Source organism: Brachypodium distachyon, chromosome 3, assembly GCF_000005505.3.
Source record: "Brachypodium distachyon strain Bd21 chromosome 3, Brachypodium_distachyon_v3.0, whole genome shotgun sequence".
Taxonomy (NCBI): domain Eukaryota; kingdom Viridiplantae; phylum Streptophyta; class Magnoliopsida; order Poales; family Poaceae; genus Brachypodium; species Brachypodium distachyon.
Window position 1 is genome coordinate 55,386,634 of NC_016133.3, and position 22,643 is coordinate 55,409,276.

General features: G+C 43.2%; 2 protein-coding genes and 1 long non-coding RNA gene across 6 annotated transcripts; 1 reads left to right on the forward strand and 2 right to left on the reverse strand.

The window, feature by feature from the left end:
• Positions 1 to 214: 214 nt before the first annotated feature.
• Positions 215 to 6,082, reverse strand: LOC100832866. Of its 3 annotated transcripts, XR_002965514.1 has the most exons (6): positions 3,993 to 6,082; positions 2,850 to 3,877; positions 2,668 to 2,731; positions 2,287 to 2,376; positions 745 to 1,011; positions 215 to 620 (listed from the first exon to the last, which is right to left on the reverse strand). It is a non-coding gene; the product is annotated as an uncharacterized LOC100832866 (long non-coding RNA). The 3 variants fall into 3 exon arrangements; XR_002965512.1 differs by having other exon boundaries at positions 2,850 to 6,081; XR_002965513.1 differs by lacking the exon at positions 2,668 to 2,731 and having other exon boundaries at positions 2,850 to 6,081.
• A 9,064-nt stretch (positions 6,083 to 15,146) lies between these two features.
• Positions 15,147 to 16,851, forward strand: LOC112271706. The gene is made up of 2 exons (XM_024461476.1): positions 15,147 to 15,756; positions 16,019 to 16,851. The coding sequence occupies exons 1-2, from the start codon at positions 15,147 to 15,149 to the stop codon at positions 16,723 to 16,725; spliced, it is 1,317 nt and encodes a 438-aa protein (XP_024317244.1). The 3' UTR covers positions 16,726 to 16,851.
• On the reverse strand, positions 16,815 to 22,643 carry LOC100833080 (actin-related protein 2/3 complex subunit 1B). 2 transcript variants are annotated; one of them, XR_002965515.1, is made up of 16 exons: positions 22,411 to 22,643; positions 21,469 to 21,554; positions 21,257 to 21,333; positions 21,062 to 21,156; positions 20,795 to 20,864; positions 20,547 to 20,616; positions 20,073 to 20,146; positions 19,925 to 19,967; positions 19,358 to 19,439; positions 19,034 to 19,122; positions 18,858 to 18,943; positions 18,464 to 18,524; positions 17,943 to 18,049; positions 17,789 to 17,847; positions 17,566 to 17,702; positions 16,815 to 17,244 (listed from the first exon to the last, which is right to left on the reverse strand). XR_002965515.1 is itself a non-coding variant. In XM_003570351.4 (15 exons), the coding sequence occupies exons 1-15, from the start codon at positions 22,478 to 22,480 to the stop codon at positions 17,644 to 17,646; spliced, it is 1,128 nt and encodes a 375-aa protein (XP_003570399.1). In that variant the 5' UTR covers positions 22,481 to 22,642; the 3' UTR covers positions 17,288 to 17,643. The 2 variants fall into 2 exon arrangements, 1 of the variants encoding a protein (XP_003570399.1); XM_003570351.4 differs by lacking the exon at positions 16,815 to 17,244 and having other exon boundaries at positions 17,288 to 17,702; positions 22,411 to 22,642.

Below are 22,643 nucleotides of genomic sequence, written 5' to 3' on the forward strand. Positions count from 1 at the left end.
AAGAGATCAGAAAGAGAGAATAAATAGATTGACTTGTTCTACTACAGACTGGGCAAAACTGACATGCGCTGCATATAGGCTTCTGCTCAAGCGATGTATACCTCCTGCCCCTGCCCTTGGCGTGTCCACGAGCTCGCTAATTCCAAGTTATCCAGACTTCATCTAGTCTCTCCGATCCTAAATTGTTGTCGAAATATTACATGTATCTAGACCCTTTTTAAGAATATATACATCCATATTTGGATAAATTTGGGTCAATAATAGAATCAGAGGGAGTACCTAGCTAGCTAAGAACCAAGATAGAAAAAATATGAGACTCGCCAGAAGGCCTAGACGGAATGACTTGCTGAAATAAGATTACTGGTTTTACATTGAAGTTTGTTGAAACTTATATTGACTTCGCTTGAATAAGTTTACATTGAAGTTTGCAGAATTCTACAGACTCGCTTGAATAATATTGCTGGTTTTACACCGATTGCTGGTTTTACACTGAGGCAGCGGAGAAAACTTTGACCTCCCCATCAGCATTGTACAGTTACGAGATATTACTGCGGTGTTGCTCCACGAGGCGGGGTATGCTGTGGCGGCGGCAGTGAAAGAACAACATTGCCCATCCCTGGCTGCAACGATCAGGGATATACTTCAGTATAGCCAGAGCTTACACATAATCTATACAGCATATCCTGGCCAAACCAATTGAATTTAAATAACGACAAATCCACTAAAATGTGACATGAATCTTACTTGGTAAGAACTTAGACCAGGAATGGATGACATTTGTCCCTGTGGATTCATTTGTCCCTGACCCTGAGGCCGGTTGTACATGCCACCCATAGGAAAGTTTTGCATGCCAGAAGCACCTGACGCACCTTGAATGCTTCCCATTCCGTTTGGGAAGCCACCAATTTGAGGCATATTGCTGGGAGGAACGGACCCTGGGTGCCCCTGATTCAGGCCAATCAAGTGTTGTGGCATTTGAGACATCATCTGGTTCGATGGACCTTGCATTGCCTGCCCAAATTAAAATGAACACATCACCCATCTTTCTAGCAGTTCACAAAGGTTCAGCAAAGAGAAGCCATTATGAATGGTGTAAAATGTAATATCATTATGCACATCAAATAGATGACTGACTACAGATGAACTTATTCAACCCCAGAACAGTAGCACAAACTGACAGGACTCAAGCTTTTGCTCAAAACTCAGCAGATATTTAGTTTATGATCCCTGATTGTGGGTGTATGGAGTTTGTCAAGAAAACTTTAATCAGAAATATTAAGACCAGTCTTGAATCTGCCCCCCGGAGACATCTAGCACGCAGTGCTATCCAAAATCCCACTTGTGAGACTGAACTAATGTTGTTTAAAAACCATGCCAAATAAATAACGTTTCATCAACAATCTCAACATTAAACCAAGCACAAATTTCATCGCTAGGAGCCTCGCTCCCTCGAGTCAAAAAGCACCAAAATTCTGGTATAAGGTAATGACATGTATTCGATATAATCACGCTGCCTTTTATCAAGCAGCAAGGTGTCAGTTTGCCTAGTGAATAAAGGCACATTCTGTTTTAAAGAGCTCCAACATATATTGCAAACCATTTCACAAAATAACAATTGTGAGCTTGCAACAGATTACTGTGGTCCACCCATTCACCGAGAGATATACTTCGTGATGTGGCAGCTGATTTAACAAGGCAGAATGGAGTTATCAAGTGACTGTATCTGCGCAGTAGGTACAGCCTGCCGTCTCAACGGGGGAGAGCTGAAAGGACTCTATGAAACGTTTTCAACAAAATATATGGTTTTGTGAAGAAATGATTTAGAAGTGTAATGTGTTAATAGTTCTGTTACAAAAGTGTAGTTTTGAATTGGTATGATTTTATCCTATTAGTGCAAACAAAGATATTGCACTTCTACAATAAACAATTCCATTCATTTATTTCATTTTGGTACGACAAAGGATTCAAATGTATTTGTGTTTTATCTCGAATGCTGTAGCATAGCACAGCATAGCATGATCATTGCCCCCACTGAAAGAAAATTATAGGATATCAGTCCAGAGTCCACACTAATGCATAGTACAAGGACACGCACTGAAATGGTAGTTTGAATAGTTCAGATACATATATGTAAGAAATAACCAAATATTACAATCAGCATGTTGCCACATCCACAACAACCATTAGAAGTACATTAAGAAAATAATAACACGCAATCACTACAATATATTAACTCATTAAGAGTGAAAATTTACAAAGTACAGTAATAACTTGAAAATTAAGTACCTGGAAAGTAGATAGCCCACTGGATGCCAGGCAAGGTCCCACACACTATTCTCACGTGCATTGTTTATTTCTGTCTGTGGGGTTTCATGGCTACCAAACAATTAAAATATTTGCATGTCAGATTGAGATATCATTTGTAACCAATAAAAAAATGTAGCTAAGTTTATCTTGAGAAAAAACATGAAAACTAGAGACTTGATTACTACCTCGGTTCAATAATAGGAGGCGTATTAATTTTCCTTTGAGCACAAATTACTCTATTAATATATAATTATATGATATAGATTAATATCCATTATATTCCTACTCAAGAATATTTGCTTATGGTTATGATTTTGATCACATTAGTCACATATTCATGAAGTAATTTGTGATCAAAACCTTGGTCAACCGAATTCTGAGTAATCATATACTTCACGCCCATCGAGGTGTAGGTCCTGACACACTAGAAAATCACAGTCAAATGAGTTCCGGATTCCAGTACGTGCAAACTGAATCTATAATAACAAACTGTCAGGACAGTAAGAATTATTATTCCAATTCGCTCTATTGGTGTCTCTTACCCAACCAACCAATGAAAGATTCCTCCATCATATATAGCTCCCACTAACAAAGTATTCTTCATGGAATGGATGCCATGCCAAAGCTGCAGAAAACAGAACACTACTTGGTATATAGAATGCATAATAAATCGTGGTCTACCACAGCATGCAAAATAAACGGATAACTGAGGAAAGCATGCCATCCTACTGGAGTACTGGACTATAAAGAATTGAATGCTTGCCGATCCTCGGGGATACTAAAGGAATACATAAACTTACAGAATCTAGATGAAATACATTTACATAATGACAGAAGTGAAAAAGTACTGACATAAACACATTATTACAAACACATCAGTCTTGCTCCAGCAAGACAAACCGATTCATGATAAGGCACAAAGGTAGAACGGAAGAGAAATATTCCTTATATCCCTTAAACTTTCATGCAAAAAGTTCTTCGAGTAGTTACAAAGTTTACTGAGCAGTGCGTTGTCTTTTTAAGCAACACTCGATGTATATACTGCAAGACTATACTCCAGAATCACAATATTGTACTCCCTCAAATTTTGAACCAAAACAAAGACCACAATTTAGGATCAGAGGGAGTAGTAACAATAAAATAAGCGCTGACAACAAGAGGAACACCTCTACTTGTCAGTAAAGAAATACTGGAATGATCAATATAATTACACACACTAATCCACAGGCTTTAACTTCTCAGTGTAGCTTGTAGCCGTACAGACAACACAACACAAGATACAAAGAAAGAGAAATAGCTTCGAAGATCAAATACAGAACAGGGGACAATATTATTCATAGCTTGTATGGTAGTACTGTAACAGTTGCATCCGTGCTCAGCTTCACATTCGTTAGGACTTAGGTAGATAGATAAGCCAATCTGTGCGTTAATTGGCCCTACACTGATCAAACATTCATCACAAATTTAGCTGTGCTAGTTCACAAAATGACAGTCCAAGCTGTGTCCTTTAGTGTTCTCACCATCTGCCTCTAATGCTCATATGCATTCCTTCTCTTGGTAGCATCCAAACCTGTGTATGACAACCATGATGCAATTGTTATCAGATTGACCACATAAGGCTACAGCAGAAGCAGAAGCCCTGAACAGGCCTCTAGAGAGCTGAGTTCATGTTAAAAGCTCCACACCTTGTTCACAGGCGTCCTTATTACATATTAGAACATCAAACCTCATCAGGGTTATACATTCTTTTTGCAAGTCATGCATGCGTGCCACTAGGAATTATTAAGGAAGTGGTTTGATTCCCGTAGGATTCATTGCATTCGAGGAAAGTGGAGCATATCAACAGAGACGAATTAACTAAAGGGGGAAATGCTGCACGCACACAATTTAAACCACAAATGAAAGGCGATAACAAATTGACTAAATATATAAGAGCTAACTCATCAAATATCAATTTAAAAGATGCTGACATTTGATGTACTTAGTGCACAAGATACAACAGGATATGAACAAGAACAAGGCACAATTTATGCATCAATGGAACATATACATTGTCAACACAGAGAAAACACAAGAACATAAATCAGCTGCAACAAGTAAATATACAAACAGTATAAATGCAGTGCCATGGACTCAGATTCGCCTTTGCTCAATTGTATAACTCCAGCCCTATCATCTCTTATCACCAGATCAACCCGTTCTTACCTGAGTGGAGCTGTCCTGGTTATCATTCGACAAGAATGGCCATCTAAGGACAGAACCACCAGTATCACGGAATCAAAAAGGCTCTAGAGAGACAAGGGGAGATCACTTGGTAACCACCAGTGCCTTGACTACTCAAAGGCATGCTTATTTCAGTCAGGGTCAATCATCATCACCCTTATCAAGAATGAATGACATTATAATCCTGCATACTTCCTTCAAATCCTGCGAATCAAAGAGGCCATGAAATACAAAATACAGATGGCAAACATTGCACATCTTGCTCGGGGACCTGTATAATTGCATTGGAGTGGGCTCAGATTCGCCTTTGTTCGATCATATAACCCTACCCCCAACATCTTATCAACAGATCAACCTGTGCTTACTTTAGTGAATCTGCCCTGGTTATCACCCATCAGGAATGACCGTCCAAGGACAGAACCACAAAATTAGCACATGATCAAAAAGGCTCAAGAGAGGAGGGAGGTGATACCCAAAGGTGCCTCGAATGCTCGAAGGCCTATCAGCCATGGTCGATCATCATTGCCCCTCCTAAGTTTCCGTTCCTTAATCAAAGGGATAGAGCAGCAGCAACAGCAGAGAGAGAGAGACAGAGAGAGAGAGAGAGAGAGAGAGAGAGAGGAAGCAGCTTCACGACGACGACGGTGACAGTGGGACATTCTTTCAGTTCAAGCTCCACCACTGATGGTGACAGCGGTGATTTCCGGCATACGAACAAAATTTCGCAGCCAAAATAGCCATCGATTACCGCCAAGTCTGCAGAATTTGCAAGGGAGGTGGGGTTTACTGTTTACATAGATGATGGAATAACCAGGCACTCCGTGCAGGATCCACAGGGAATGCAAAGGTGGTGGTAATGGAACCACACAGATTCCTCGCATCGCTGGTCCGTCCCCGCTACCTAGGGTTCCCAGCGCCCAACTGCTAGCCGGAGGCGGCACCCTTGGAGGTGGATTCTGGAACCGGCGTCCCATCGGGAGAATGACTGGCATCAATTCCTCGATCTGGTCTAGGGTTGGCACAAGTACACACACAGACACACACAACTCCCTTTTGCCAAAAGCAAAAGAGGCCACAAGGGAAGCGAGAGACAGAGACAGAGAGAGGCACCGGGGGTACCAAATGGAAGCAGGCGGTAAAATCCATGGCGGGGCGGCTCGGATCTACGGCTTGGCCTCGCCGGAACCAAACGAACGGAAGCCGCGCCCGCCTCCGCCACACGGTCCCCGGAGCACCCAGCACCGCCGCCGCCACCGACGGCTGCCTTGACCCAGGCCTCCAATGCCGGCGGCGAGGTGCGGGCTGGCTGGCCCCGCGAGGCGGAGGTCTTGACGCGGCCGCAGCTCGGAGGGCACGGGTCTGCGCCAAGGGCCGGGCCTCGTCATCGCCGCCGATTCAGAACGGCCGCGGTCTCAGGGGTGCGATCATCGGCCACGGCGAGTGGGACGGCCGGAGGTGGTAGCTCCCACACAAGCGGCGGCCTCACACTTAAACTTATGAGCGCGTGAAGGAGTGCGGCGGCGTCGAGGTTTTGTATGGAGGCGTCCGTGGAGCGCTCGTGGGGATGACGAGATCCTCCAGGAGTATGTGGCCATGTTCGGCCCAACTGCTGGTCAGCCCACATTCTCTTATCAACTGCTGGTCAGCCCACGTTCCGTTATCTTGTCGGCCCACAAGTAGCAAGACAAAGGACCATGTAAGGCAGTGCGAAATTCTAAAAAAATAAAATAAAATTGTAAGGCAGTGCGACGTTTCTCAATTACTCAATCCAATTGTTTCTAAGAAAAAAAATTACTCAATCCAATTGCCTTCAAATGAAAAACATAAAAACGAGCACCAGATTCTGCTGTCCCAAAAAAAGGCGTACCTGATTCTAGAAAAATATTCCCACCAGAGTCAGCTAGCTTGTTTATTCTGCGGAAATAGAACTGTGCAGGCTATCAAGCGACGGAAAATCAATTGTTTTCTTGGTGAGCGACATGTTGCTCGTCAGGGAATCTCACCAGGAGACTTTACATGGCAGACCAGATAATACGACACTGCTCATAAACACACGTCGATTTAGAAGAAGAGCCCTAAATTAGTGAGGGACATTGGCAGCAAATTAAGGTACATAGTGAGTTATGCGAGCCGTAAGAATGCAGAAATAAACTGAAAAGGTGAATTATGGGAGCCATTCGGTGTATTATTTTCTTAACTCATATCCCTCTTACAATCTAATATTTTTCATGACGCAATTTGGAAATGCAAAGACTGTCGGAAATAATAATTCAAGGTAAGAAGTATTCTTTATGTGTTGCAATTTTGTGGGTAAATTAAAACCTTCTCCCACTGAACCAATTTATTTGTTTTGGGTGTTACCATTGCAGTCGATTTGGTAAAATTTGTTGAGATCCAATTTCATCAGAAAGGGAGAATATCAGGAGCTACTGCCGGAACTTATCTTCTCTGAGAGACGTGATCTGTCAAATATCTGATTCAGAAAAATTACCATTGTTCTGCATAGAAATTAGTGCCGTTGTTTCTAGTTTCTACATGATCTTTGCCTGAGGTACTGCCATCTCCATGGTCGACCCGGCCGCAGGAAGGGCAGGCGGGCGGGCAGCGCGCGGCGGGATGGAGAAAGGTGGGAGCTCAGAGCAACACAGTTTTTGGCTTATATACATTTGTAATTGAGGAGGAACAGAGTTGAGCTCAGCGCCCAACTTGGCGGGGTTGGAGTTGGAGTCGGGCACTCGGGCTGGTCGCGACGCGGACACAGTTTTTTTTGGCTATAATTCGCAGCCCGCTAGCAACGTAAATATACATAGAATAGATAATACTCATAGGGCAGAAACGAATCGGACAGCAAGTAGCTAGGGTTGGTGTTCGCGCGATCCCCACGAATCGACATGGCGGCGGCGTTGTTCCGGCAGACGATGACGAGGGCCCTGTTCCGCGGGGGTAAGGCGTCGCCGGCGGCACCACCACCTGCAGCTTCCCGCCCGTCGGCCTTGAGCAGCGGCAAGATCAGCAAGGTTCGCGATTCGATTATCTTCGTGGCTGTTCAAATTCTTCTTTAATCACAAGACATAATCTCTCAATACAAATTTCAAATACAGTACTAGAAAAACTCGTTTGGTTTAGTTTACGCATGGATCGATCTGCAGGGTGCTACTGATCTGCTGAGTCGTTGTGACGAATTGAGGGCCGAGGCAGCAAGGGCTTGGCAGGAGGAGTGGAATAGAGCTGCAAGTAGGTTTGGTTTCCTGAAAGCGGCAGTTGTCATGACAATGCTCTCAGGCATCGCTTTCGCCTACCGCCCACATCATGCTGAATAAGGTTATCGAACCGGGATGTATGGAAGGAATACTGTGTTATCGTCCTTCTCAGTTAACACCACTAGTAGTAATTTGTACTACTACAGTACTATTGATTAACTGTGTAATTTGGGAGCCTGATGGGAATCTTATTCATACCGGCTGCTTTTAATTCTCCTCGTCTTCTTCAGAGTTGAGCTGCTCCTTTCATTGATTAATTCAGATTTCTGGCCTTTGCCACTAGCACTAGCTGCTGCGATTCGCCCCTGCGGCACAGACCGGTCACTTTGATCCCATCATGTCTGCTACAGACGTATGTTTTGGTTAGCATATCCCTTGTTTAACTGGTCAAAAAAAAAAGCATATCCCTTGTTTGGATGAGCAAGACAATCAATTTGCGTGGGCCGCAATCTTACTTCCCAGTTGGGGTTTAAAGCGCTTCAATGTCTTGGAGGCCATCGAAAAACAGCATTGCACGAGAAAGAAATCGTCCACGGCTAGCTAAGCTATCGAAACGTGGCTAGCTAGTACGTGTAAGTTGGTACTGTGAGCACATGCATGCTCCTAACAAAGTTCCTTTTTCTCCGACCAAACATAGTACTACCGTATTCAGCTGCAATACATATCCAGATGGAGACACGAATCACAATAGATCAACCTGGGAATGATCTATACATCATGTGTGTCCAAGCAATTCTTTTTTCTCTTTTGCAAGTTTTCTGTCCAAGCAATTCAAGACACTGAAATTAAGGCCAATCGATCGATCCAATCGATGTGATGTGATGTGACGACATTTTGTTGATTAATAAAATGCAACCGGCAATTCGATCGGCGTGTACCTACGTAGCATGCACGAAGGGCACGCTTTCGATCATGTGGAAGAGGTCTGATCAGTGGGCAATCTCGATTACACGATCGTACGTACGGCCGGCATGTGTGTTTCACTTCCCGATTCGAACAAGTGTATGCAAAAGTAATACTAGTAAAATGTCATTAAGCCTCGGGGCTTCGAGCTCATCGTCAGCATGCCTACTGCAAATTGCATTTTGCCGATGTATATATGCGTCCTTCCATATAGGGAAACGGACGATGCAGGGAGATCTGCTTCCTAGCGGAGTGAGACAGGATGGACATATAAAGCTCTCGGAGCTCAACAAGCCTAAAGAGAGCTCGTTAGCTCGGCTCGTGTGCAAACGAAGCGAGCTGAACTTTGTTTTCAGCTCGATAAAGGCTAACGAGATTAACGAGGAACCCGGTAATTAAGCTCCGTAATATTCATAGCTAGCCGCTTCAGGCTCCTAGCTAGCACCCAGCATGCATGTCTAATCTCCAGGGCCACTAGCAGTTGATAACCTATCCTCATCTCAACGCCAATATGCTCCTATCATGTTTGTGGTTTGTGCTAACTAAACTGCTACTTGTGCTAATTGTATACTCGTTATTCTGTTAGTGCTACCGTTCTGCCAAATGCCAATTTTTTTTTTAAAGAATAGCTAACCACGTATGCCACGAAGTACCAAATGCCAATTTTTGTTGCGCTGTGATTATATTTATTGATTTGCTCCTACTTTTTACTTGTTTAAAATATCAAAATGTGATTTACTGTTACTAACATGTTGTCTCTTAACAAGCTTTAACGAGCGCTCGCGGGTTTTAAACGAACCGAGCCGATCTTTAGTTTTAACTTGTGAAGCACTTAATGAGTCGAGCCTTAACTATCATGAACCACAAATGAACGGAGACTTAACGAGCCGAGCTGCTCGATACCATCCCTACTCCCTAGATCAGTGAGTGCATTCCCGGGGTCCGAGAGCTAGAGGCTAGCCACTATGTATAGGTGTCTGTTAATTAGGTGTATTAGTTAATCAAGCCTCTTATTTAGAGTACCATGCATCCAAAAAAGGTCGTGAAACTAGTCTTCCTTTCACAACATGCATCTATATATCACATACATTTTTAAGTACAAATTTAGCTCTGAACAGTATCAAATACTATGAAATAAGCATTGTCCATATATAAGATCGGAATTGTTTTTCTTCTTATTTTATTTTTATGTGTGTCTAATTTTGACCTGAAATTTACATGTTGTACATATATATGGTGTCAAGTTATTTGAATATTTTATGACTTCTAGCAGTAGCGAAAGCCAGGATTTCAAACACGGGTATATGCATATATAATTTTTTTTAAACAGAAACCAATTGACGAGAGACGATCTGGAGGGTGGTACTTATACGAGTGTGGATTTTTGGCTCCTTGGAGCCGCTCCAGGGGTCAGCTACCGTTGGATGCAAATCGCAGTAAGACACCTGACAAGGAATTCAATGCGTGGCCAAGGCTGATCCAATGTTAATTAGACGTTGATAATCACTGCTGGGTGTGCGATACAGAAGCTTTTTTGAATTTTCTGGGCCGAAATCAACCAACTAGATAGACGTGTCCTTTGGACGACGAGCCTGTGACCGACGTGGCCGCTGCTCCGGCGGCGACGGCGGTGCTTCTGAACAGCGGCAACCTGGTCCTCCGCTCGGCGAACGGCACCACGCGGGAAATCTTGTGCTGCCACGGTGGGTAGCTACGGCCGGAACCAGAATGAAGGCCCGCCAGGAAAAGAAACTCCGGACCCCAAACTCACATCACGTCGGCGCAGCGGCCGACTTGGTTCCGGCGCGTGGTGGGTGCAGCTCTGCTTCCGACGGAAGCTACAACAATGGAGCCTGCCAGGGATGGGTGCCGCTGCAGCGTAGAAAAGTAATAAAATAAGGTGCTACCTGCAACCTACCCACCTGCAGGCCATAAAGACAACGTGGGTTCCTGTACCTATATTAGCACTAATGGAGCCAGTAATTGCATTGAGTGGATTAGCGCCAATCCCTAGGTGAATAACGGACGGCATCCAACCCCTGGAGCCATGGGTCCATTGTGCAACCGGGCTTTTTCGGTACTTATACCATCAAAGGCGCGAAAACAGCGATAAACATATATGCGATGGTCTAGCATTACTGTGGAGTGCCCGGTTTGACGTTTCTTCTGCATTGGACTTAGTTTGAGTTGCTGCACTATCCAGGTGCGTGCTTGTTCGGATAGCTATAGACAACGGAACTTGGAAATTCACAAAATAAGACTCATCTGCCTGTAAAGTTATACTCCCTCCGTCCCAAAATATATAAATGACGATTTCAAGACGGAGTGAGTATATAAATCTGAATTTTTCATGTCCCATGTCCCCGAAGGAAACTATGTTGGATTGGGAGAATAAGATGCAAAGACATCAAGAAATCCACAAATGTGAAAATGTAGCTAGCCAATACTACTGGAGTACTGGAATAGTAAAATGTCATTAAGCTTTCGGGGCGTCGAGCTCATCATCTGCATGCCTACTGCAAATTGCATTTTGCCGATGTATGCGCCCTCCCATATCGGGAAACGGACGATGTAGGGAGATTTGCTTTCTAGGGTAGCGAGTGCATTCCCGGGGTCCGGGAGCAAGAGACATCTACTTGCATGAGTGTACATTAGCCACTATCTATGTATAGGTGTGTGTTAACTAGGTGTACTAGTTAATTAAGCCTCGTATTTAGAGTACTACGATCATGTACTTCCTCCGTTCCATATTAAATGCCGAAATATTACGTATTTTAGTATATAAATACGTCTATTTTTAGACAAAGTTGAGTCACTTAATATAAAACGGAAGGAGTAGTACCATGCATACAAAAAAGGTCGTGAAACTAGTTTTCCTTTCACAACACATAGTACATTTTTTGAAAAGTATAAATTTAGTCGTGAACAAGTATGAAATACTCCCTCCGAATCATAATAAACGTTATTGATTTAGTACATAATACAAGCAACTGGCCACGTTAATGAGTGCCTTCTTCGAATCAAGCATATATATACGAACGTAAGGGCTGAGCCTCTTAATATGCTTGGTTAGCAGCGCTCGATCGAGACTGCTCAGAGTATATGCATGCATGCAGCTTGACATATGCGTTGATGCATGCATGTAGCCATGTTGCACAGCAAGATAACCTCACATGTCCTCATATATATAATGCCGATCAATTCCATGCTAGCAACTTCTTAGTTACTGTTCTAGGGAGATTAACCTCATGTCCTGAACATGTTGTGTAATCTAGTCGAGGGTACTTGCAGTTGCATGTCCCCCTTTGTGCAGATGTTGTTTTTGTTTACTTTTTTTGTTTACTTGTACGTACGTATGTTTGTTTTTTGATGAAATGTAGCAGTGGTACTGTTCATTGCTTAAGGAGAAGAAGAACAAAGTTATATGTACAGGCAAACAGGATCACAACAAAGCTAAAACTAAAGGATAGAAATCAGAAGAAAAAAAAAACTTTGGGCGGCCTAGCCGCATGGAACCACTGCTTCTCAATCATGTAAAGTAGTTACTGGCAGCGTGGTTACTGGAGCTCCTCGATGGCGATGGAGCGCAACTGCATAACTAATCTTTGCTTGTTATGGAAAATCCATATGTTCCACTCAAGGCAGATGAACCACCAACCAAGCATGAATGCATGATGATAACCCCAAGTCTTGATCTGGCCGCCAGCGAGGTGCAAGAATGATCCTCGCTAGACCACCAGTCGATTAGGCAATCCTGAGAGAATCACTATTATATATTTTATTACCAATCGCATAGCACGTGATAAGTGACGAGGTGGTTTTGAGTGTTGCGGCGTCTAGGTGTCAATTTGTTTCTTGACAAAACATTACATGCGGAAAAAAAATAGTTGAGTAAGCACATCAAAATATTCCAGGGAAACAAAGATTTTTTTTTGAGGATAAAACTAAAAAAATGGAATTTCTGAAAAATAATATTGGACGAAATACATGAGTAGACATTAAAAAATCAGGAGAAAGAGAAAAAAATAGGACGTAAAACAATATCAATAAATTTTGAAAAGGAAAATAATCATAAAATCCAGAGAAATAATAATGCATTATCACTCCAATTTATATAGTTATTTTTTGGATTATTTTTTGCATTTATCATCAATTCGCAATATTTTCACAATGCCTGACATTGTTCCTCCCAAAATTTTGATGACAATGACTATACTTCTGTCCACTGGTAACTTATACTCGCAGTGCATGTGTCAACTAGTACACGAAAAATGGTTGGTGAGGAAAATTGTCCAATATGACTGGAGTAATTTTAGATTAGTGGGATTCGTTGCATAAAAGAAAGATTTTCCATAATTGATAGAAAGTTTTCCAAATAGCCGAGGCATGAAACTAACTGATTGATTAATTTGTAATTATTTCGGTTTCTGTAATTGATGGGTTAGAGTGGTTAGTGTACTAGCTGCATTGGTTGGTAACTAAAACCAGTTGTACTACATCATACTCATACATGATTGCAGTGAAGCGATGTCAGACGTTGGATTTAGCTGGTCAGATTTCTGAGATCTTTAGATCTGCCACGACTCGTTCTTAGTAGTACTCCCTCCGTCCAATAAAAGATGTCTCAATTTTGTCAAAATTTGGATGTATCTAGACATGACTTAGTGTATAGATGCATTCAAATTTAGTCAAAATTGAGACATCATTTGTTAGACGGAGGGATTACTATAGATAAACGTGAACATTATCTAAGCTAAAAAGAAAAGAAATGTTGACACATTAGACACGACACATCACAAAAACTGTACGTCCGATTTGGGTAAAGGGAACATTTTTAGAGTTCATTGATGTCCTCCAACGTAGCGAAGATCAGAATTGGAAATCAAACTCGGTCTATAGTTGAGGGGAGTATGTGCACTTATCTCTACAGGACTACATGTATAGAATCCCAAATCAAGTAATAACTCGTTTTATTTGCTAACTCTACGCTCACACCAAGTCAAAACATTGGTGCGAGTGTACCTCGCTAGCTATCACCCCATCTCAAGACAGGTGGTGTAAACATGCACATAGTTGATGTATCAAATCTCATCTGCTAATCCCCCCTAGAATGGACCCCTATCACCCCCCTTAGAAAACATCAAATCAAACACTTAAACGAGGAAATTGCAGGGGCGGGAATAGGCTAAGTCCAAGGTTGGAGTTGGATGACCCTTTAAGCTAGGGCAGGAGCTATGCTTGGAGGTGGCAAGTCTTGTACTTGCTGGTCCCCGCTAAGAGAAAAGAAATAATTGGGCCCTCCCCTTGGCCCTTGTGACAACTGTCAATTGTCATGTAAGATTACTACATTAATTAACTAGTTACCAGATAATTATCACCATCACCAATGGGTCAGGACCACACAGAGATTAAGTAGAGTTAAAGTGCATAGTTCTTGTGCTAATCTCCCTCACTTTCTGCATGGCACATGCACTTTGTTCCCTCCAGATATAGGGTTGTTAAGATGGATATGCCTACCAGTGTGACACCCCTAACTAGTTGGCACTTCATCACTTGTGGTATGGCTTCCTGTGAGCTCGATCTCGATCTTTACCCTTTCTTAAAAAGCCCTTTTGCCTTTCCTTTAAGATCTATTAAATTAATTTCAGAAAGATGGCACAAGTTTACAAATTCAACCTTTTTGAGCAATCGACATGCATTCAATAATTAATATGTAGATCTGATCAACTTCGTGTGCAAAGTGATCAAGATACTCACTTACATAGTTGTCCATATAATCTCATTATTCTTCACTGGACTTCAGAGTTTTAGCAATAGACGAAACTGAGTCAAATAAACCATCTTTTCCCTCAAAAAAAGTTTAACCATATTAGTGCAGAAAAACAATGATCATATATAGGTAACAGCCTCTTTCACCCGCAATAGATGAATAACAATGATCATATGTATGAAACGATGGCATTGCGATGAATTTGCAATACAGTTTTGTTAGTTCTTAGGCAAACGAGGAATAACTATTTCTAAGTCGCCGCAATGCATTGTTTCATACAAAAATCGAGATGTGTGCAAGTATAACAATTAAGATGAGCAGATATTGATTACTGTTTCTAAGTAGACGGCTATTACTGTCGACTGAGAAATAATTAATTTCAAGTCAAGATGTAATCGATCACTCTGATTTAACTAGCATGCACCGAACTCTGATTTCAAACAAACAAAGCCTTGGCCGGGCATGGCCTCCCCCACGTTTATCCTTCCTCTCTCACACCACATTGATCAGTCATGCGTGGCGATGGTGAGACATGCCATGCTACCCAAATCATCACCAGCCTAGAGCTTGTACTCCGTACCTCCCAGTGTATATATATTCATCTCCTCTTTACACCTGTTGCACAGACAAGTCTTACATGCACACTTGCTCTGACCTCTTCTTCTTCCTCCAGCTGCCGAGACATGGTAGGCACTAAAACGCACCACCATGAAGCCTCTAGCTCCTTCATGCCGGAGGAGCTCAACCTGTTGCAAAAAGGCAGGGGCACGACCCCTGACGGCGGCCAGGGCGGCGCGCTGGGCCAGTGGAAGTGCAGGCTGCTCGGCTCCCTGCTCCGGCCCCGGCGCCGGCGCTGTGTCGTGTGCCTCCAGGTGCAGCACGTCGCCGGCATGCCCGCCGCCGCCGAGGGCCGGGCCGTCGTGGTCGGCTGGAGGGGCAAGGGCGGCGACGGCGAGCACACGGCGCCGGCCCGGGTGTCACGGGGCGGCAGCGCCACGTTCGACGAGGTGTTCCTACACTACTTCACCGCGGGCGCCACGCTGCGGAGCTCAAGGTTCACCGTGTGGGCGGCGCTCGTGGCGGAGTCAGCGATCGCCGGTGGCGTGGACGACGCACTCGGCGCGTTCCCCATCGACCTCGCCGATGCCGCCGCCGGTGCCGAGAGCTCTGATCCGAGGTTCGGCGGCAAGGCTCTCTGCTTCCCGCTCGGCGGGCTCGCCGCCGGTGCCGTGCTCACCGTCAGCGTCTACTGCAGAGTGATGGAGCAGGAAGAGATCCATGGCGCCAATGCTGGTACGTGGTACTAACTACTAGTAGCTCCTAATGAATTAGACTCATGCTATTTGTATGTGCCAAACAATTAATTAATTAAAGGTAAACTAATTCATAAGCTAGATGCAAGTGGCCGGGTTAACATTTTTTATCGGCCTAGCTAGCTTCGAGCCTCCATCGGGGAAGGAAAGAAGGCCTAGTGATCCTCTCCTCACTGCTTGATGCATGACTCAAAATAGTACATTTACTATATAGTCCATGTGTGTCTGTATGTATGTGACAGGCCATGCACGGGAGAGGAAGAACAAAGGCAAGAGCCCCTCCTACGCGTCATGCCTGCCGGATCTGAACTGCCTCCGGAACCGGCCTCCCTTGGCAGTGGCGACATCAGCCTCAACGCGGCGGGCGACGTCGCTTCGGTCTGACCGTGGCGGCTTCATCACCATCGAGAACTCGGTGGCCGAGATGGATGGCATCAATGGCGCGTTCGGGCACGTGGAGGTCGACGATGAGGAAGGGGCTGGGTTCATCACCATGGAGAAAGGCACCGTCTCATCACGGTCTCGCCGGGCTTTCCACCCAGAGACCCTCACCGACGACGATGATTGTGGCGGGAGCGGGGTGCCGGAGGAGGACGAGAAGTCATGCCTGTTCATGGAGCTGTCAGGAGACGCGTCACTGGAGGTGGAGGAGGTGGAAGAGGAGTTTTTGGCGATGCTGGAGGACAAGTACTGGCCTATGATGAGCAAGAGCAAGGAGATCGAGAAGGGGCTAAGCGTGAGCCTGGACGTTGGTATAGACCTGGGCTTGGACCTTGACTCGCTGATCAAGGACGCCGAGATGGAGCTGGCTAGGGCGGAGCAGGCGTGGAAGAGCAAGGTCGGCGCCGCCATCGTCGAGGAAGAGGAGTACAAGGAGCTCGTCCGGCGGTGGAGCGTCGCCTCCAACTCCGGCTGTTCCTGGGGCTTCGGCTTCGGCAGCCCCATCTAGCTATCTAATCAGTAATCACCATAGCAAACAACACCAGCTCATGTAACAACATGGGTTAAGCTGTATTAGATTGAATGGTACTCCGTTGATTAATCACAGTAATGTTGGGACGACATGCAAAAGAAACAGGAACCATGTACATCGCTTACGAGCCCTAACTACTTCCGTCTCGTTCCATGTGAGCATGCACAACGCAAATCTATAGGGAGCCATCTGTAGATTTTGTTGCCTGCACTATTCTGATATCCTTAGAACCAAAGCAAAGCGAGCACCAGCTCTTGGCCGCATGGACAGCCAAATACGACCGACCTAACGGAATGGAATGTCTCGAATAATAATCTATAGGGCTATATTATAGGAGTACTATCAATTTTTTAAGCAGCATAGGCATATGGGGATCTGCGAACAGGGCAGCTAGAAGCTGGTCCCCGCAGGCCACACAGCAAGAGCCCCTGGTTTCATGCTCCCTTCCGCACTAAATTACACACAAGTTTCCATCATCGAGCGAGTCTTTCGAGTCTGCAGGTTACAATGAAATAAATGTGGTTCAGGAACCAGGGTATATATGGAAGAACAGGATCAAGGCCAACCAGAAGAGGCAGAGTGAAGCCTCGTATGGTTATTTTACATGGCATGCTGGAAAAACACTGGGGATGGGGTGTTTGAATCATTTCATTACCTCCTAAACTAGGATTATACAGGTGTTACATCATCAATTTCAAAAGACGGAACAGCTTCCAAAAAAAAATGAACGCCAACTTATAGTGATGGCCCCCCTATGCTAAAGATCTTGCTAGAGAAATGGTTTGTGTACAGGTACAACAAAAATAAGCAATCTACCTGGCCCTGGATCTTTGAAAACCTGCAGGGTCTGCTGTCAAGAATTGCGCACGGGCGTCGACGGGAGTTCATCCACAACTATTTTGGAATGGTGATGTGATTTTCCAGATCCCATACCACAATCTTACCGTCCAATCCTACAACCATGAGATAAGGGGTGTCAAGTCATTGTTCAAACACAAAACTGGAAGCGTTAGAAAGGTCGGTTGGATATATTTTAAACCTGATGTGCTGAACTGTTTGACAATACTCTCACTCCCTTTTCTCAAGGGTACGATGCAACTGCGAATATAAAGAAATTGTTAGTATATACCAGAGCTGAGAATGTGGCACTGGAACAGCATAATGCAGAAAATAGATGGAAGTAGGGATTGTACGTTATGCAATTTTCATGAGCACCACCACGAGGCTTCGATGGTTCAACAGTGTCACTGCTTGTCCCTTGCTTTGATTGGCCATATAGCTTCCCAAGGGCTTCAGAAAGCTGAAACAACAAAACATTATAGTTCAGTATTAACTCATGCCTTCTCTCAACCTAGATATTCACATAGCTCTAACTGTCAATGATAAGAAATGCTTTCTTCCAGACGGTCTCTATACATTTAGCATCTGTACCCATAAAATTGCAGTAGACCATACCAATAAATTAGTTATCCAATATTATAACAAACAGTAGCTGATAGCATATAGTTTTACGTGTGTGTGTGCGGAACCTAACTATTTACATCCATCATAAAATCGCATATAGCCAACAACCAATTCATTCAGGAAACAGTGCACCATACTTCTGCAATGCAGGACGAACAATTTCATGAACGAGGCATCGGGGAGAGGTATAATACACATAAAGCTTCTACTAACACGAATTATTGCGAGGGAGGAGGCATTGGAGAGAGACCTGTGAGGCTTTTGAAGTTGATGGAGTAACTTTCCTTTCATCCAAAAATCTGACAAAACTCCTACAGGAGACAATACATATGTATATTTTGTTAAACAAAAGATCACAGCCATAAAAGATACAACTCTAGAGACTTGGGTATGAAGCCTGAGAGTCAAGAGCTACAAGTATATATACAGTAATTTAATTAGCGTCTCTGTCAAAAGTTTGAACAATCGAATAATTTTTCAAGGTACTATGAGATTATGACAATTAGAAAGTTTAAGGTGCTTCAAGATGAAGCTAACAATATACACGGTTTTTGCATGACCCAAAGATCCACTACAAAGCACTGCCAGAATGAAAAGAAAACGCAAGTAGTCTAACAGAAGTGTTGCTATGCACACTTTCTTACCAAAGTCCTGTCTCATCTGCAGCAAAGATCATAGGATTGCAGTCAAATCCAACACCAATCGCCATCTTCTCAGAAACAAAAAGAATCTGAAATTTTGAAGAGTTCACTCAATATTATAAGATGTGGAGATCATCACATGCAACTAAATACTAGTAAAAGAGAAAATGCTGACCCACATCACGGAGAGGCAGATCACGCAGGGTCAAATTTTGTGCAGCAGGAGACGCTTCAACATCATCGACGAAATAAATCATGGAACTGTGCCCTGACAATAACACAACACAAATAAATTCAATATCTGCAAATACAACAACGCCAGAAGGGGTTCAGCATATGTATGGAAAAATGGAAGAAGTATTATAAGAAGATGATGAAAACCCTTGGCAAGTAATAATGTGGGCTAGTAATAATAAATAGTATGCATGTGAAATGGCTGTTTAAACATAATGCAAATTAATAGTACTCTTAGGGGGGAAAACAACTAGGAAGTTGGTAAAAACCTGCATAGGCCAACGTTTTCCCACTTGGTGACCACCTTACACCAAATGTCCAAGTAGATGATAGATCAAGTTGAGCAATTTGCTGTATACAAATAGTTAAAAATGTTACAAGCACGATCAGTAACTTGAACAGGAAAGAATATTGATCAGTAAAAAACACTGAGCATAGTCTTGTAAAACACTCTGAATAATAATCTGTTCCTGGTTTCTTAGCTCCCTAGGAAAACAATATTTGGGAAATTTCATTACAAATAGAGTCAACATATGGTCAGGAAACTAACTTTGTTAATCAGCAAACGAACTATTGTGTCTATATACTGTCGGACTGCAATCGCGCAGCTCTTACAGTTTAACTTCAAAATATGCTAACAAAGTTGACAGAAGTGCTTGTTTACTGTTGTTAAAAGCCATAGATACTCAATTGCATGCCATTAGCATATGTGGCCAATAAAAAATTGACAAGCACATCTCAATAATTGTGACTGAGCATATTGTGATATGAATATTGCATGCAAGGGATGGTATATGATGAACTAATCGATCGATAAGTAGCAAATAGCCATATACCTCTCCAAATTTCCAATCAGCAGAGGCGCCGGCTTGTGCTCCCCTGATCAGAAAGAGAAAAGTATGAGCCAGATAAAATATTTGTAATATCCTAATAGCTATAGAATGGCAAGGTTTCAGTTCACAAAATAAGAATGGCGAGGTCCACCTCGTATCTACACCCTTGATGATAGTGGAGAATACTCTGCATTTACCATCAGTAGAAGTTGTTGCAAGATGTATCTGAAGAAACATGAAAGCAGACAGACCAATATTACAGCCAATGGAAACAGGCCTTGCACTTCATAGAGATATTAACAATCTAGATCAAAAAGAATTGCATCAAGTTCAGCCGATCATCTTTATGGGAGATATCACCATAAATTAAGTACAGTAGGGTTCGATGAAAAGAATGGAGAAATTCATCTTCCTGTTTTCATGGAAACATTTATTACGAAATTTTTTTGGGTTGTATTTCTCATTATAAGGGGAGGCAAACTGAATATGACTATTTTCTTCATAACTCCCAACCGATAAAGAACACAACCATAACAAAAGCACACCATACATCATTGAGCATCATGTCTCCCTACTGATGATTATGCTCGTATTACTTCAAAAAGAGACATAATATTATGCTTACATTGTTTGGATGCCACGCAACACTAGTGACAGAAGATTCATGCTTCTTCCTAATAATTTTGCTAATCCACCTGTAGCACAAGGCATAATCAAAGCATTTCAAAGAACACATATCAAGTGTGATGCATCAAGTTCAATAATTGCATTAACAGAGGAAAAAACTCTCAGTAATTAGGACATTGCTCATAAATTAATCAAAATATGGTACATGAGTGCAAGACTAACTAATGGAAGTGGAGCGACCAATACCAGTTGTTCTCTTGTTCATAGTAGCAAATGCATACAGACTTAGCACCACTTCCCACAGCAAACTTATTTTCTGCAAACAATAGAAATAAAATTAAAGGCTGTGTAATGTCCAGCTACATATGTTTCACTGATGGTTGGTTGCTGAGAAGCTAATGTGCAGTTATGTACCATGAGAGCCAAGTGATTAGAACTGGTCATTCAGCAACAAAAGAGATAATCCTAATGGCGTTTATAATAGAAGTATGAAGACAGGTTAGTTGAGAGAACCTTTTGGGCTCCACTGGACACATAAAGCTGCACGATTTAGCTTGAGAATAACAAGGGTAGGTACCCAATCTTGTCCTTCTTGTGTCCAAACATATCTGCAGGTAATAAAAGGGAACAAATGTAGCTATCTCCTTTTGGACTAAGAAGCCCAAATATATTTACTTGAACATTACAAAATGAAGCCCGGACACTTACGAATTTCTATCATGTGAAACTGTCACAATTTTGTTGGAAGATCTACTCCAGTCTATTCCAGACACTATTTGATCATGCTACAATATAAGCAATAAGAAGAAAGTAAGATAATGAAGAACATACTGATTGAACACTGGTAAACAGAAATATATGATGAAAGAGCAAGCGCAGACGCTATGGCACTTGTAAGGAGGGGGGGGGGGGGTGTTTACCTTTGAAAGAACATGTAGTTTCTCCCACTTGTCTGTGAAAAACTTATAAATATGTACTTCGGTGTTATTTGGACAAAAGGCAATCACTGAAACGGAGTAAAGGTTCCCAGTCAAATTAAAAGGCCAGCTGACAAGGCACGTGCATTTATAAATTTCAAGGTAAAAACACTTGTGAGATATTAGTGGTATTAGAAGGCACTGAATGAGGTTTTTCCATGGCAAGGATATTGTCATCTACTGTTTTTTTTTATGATCAATGGAAGGGACAACATATACCAAGCAGCAACTAGCTAGTAGCAGAAAGGCATATCTAAAAAGTACTTTCAGAAGCACATGAACTCATGCTAAGTAACAATACATGGTGTAAACACATTCCTCAGAGTGATCCACAGAAACACCAATTTGTTTTGTCAAATCCGAGAATTTGTTGTAAACACCAAATACATTTGCTGATGAAAATTATCTTTAAGCGTAGTGCCTCACACATGTGAGAGGGTTTTCAGCGTGAAAAATCTATAACACCTGCGATTGATCCACGTCACCTACATTATCGTAGCACGCTGTTACTGAAAGCACCGTAACAGGAGGCATTTACCTGGCACCAACCGACAACCCACAATAAATCACGAAATGCTCACTATATACCAGGGCAGAAAACACGCAGCGCACATGAACCGAAACCCAGAGGACCACTCTACCGGCATGTTCCTCGAAATATACCGGCGGAATGACACTTTCCCATTAACCTTCCCGAGCTTGACCGAAAATCGGAAACCCTAGGAATCGGGTCTGAATTCGACGCGTCCGGATACCAATCGGAGGCGGGCGTGGGTATCCTACGAGGATAGGACAGGCGCGGGCGAATAGAGGACCGAATCAAACGGCACCGAGATCTAGAGAGTAGGTGATAGAGGGGTGGTAGAGGAGGAGGAGGGGCGTTACTTGAGTGGTCGGGGCTCCAGGCATGGCAGGTGATGCACTCGGCGAACTGGTGGATCGCCTGCGCGGCCATGAGAGCGCCGTAGCCGGAGCGGAGCCCCGGCGGCAAGGCGAGGGGGGGAAGAGAGGCGGAGGTGGGAGAATTTGTTAATGGAGCCTTGGAGGCGAAGGGAAGGGAAGGTAGCACTACTACACGAGCACTACACAAGCATCACTAGGCCGTCTTGGAGAGGGTG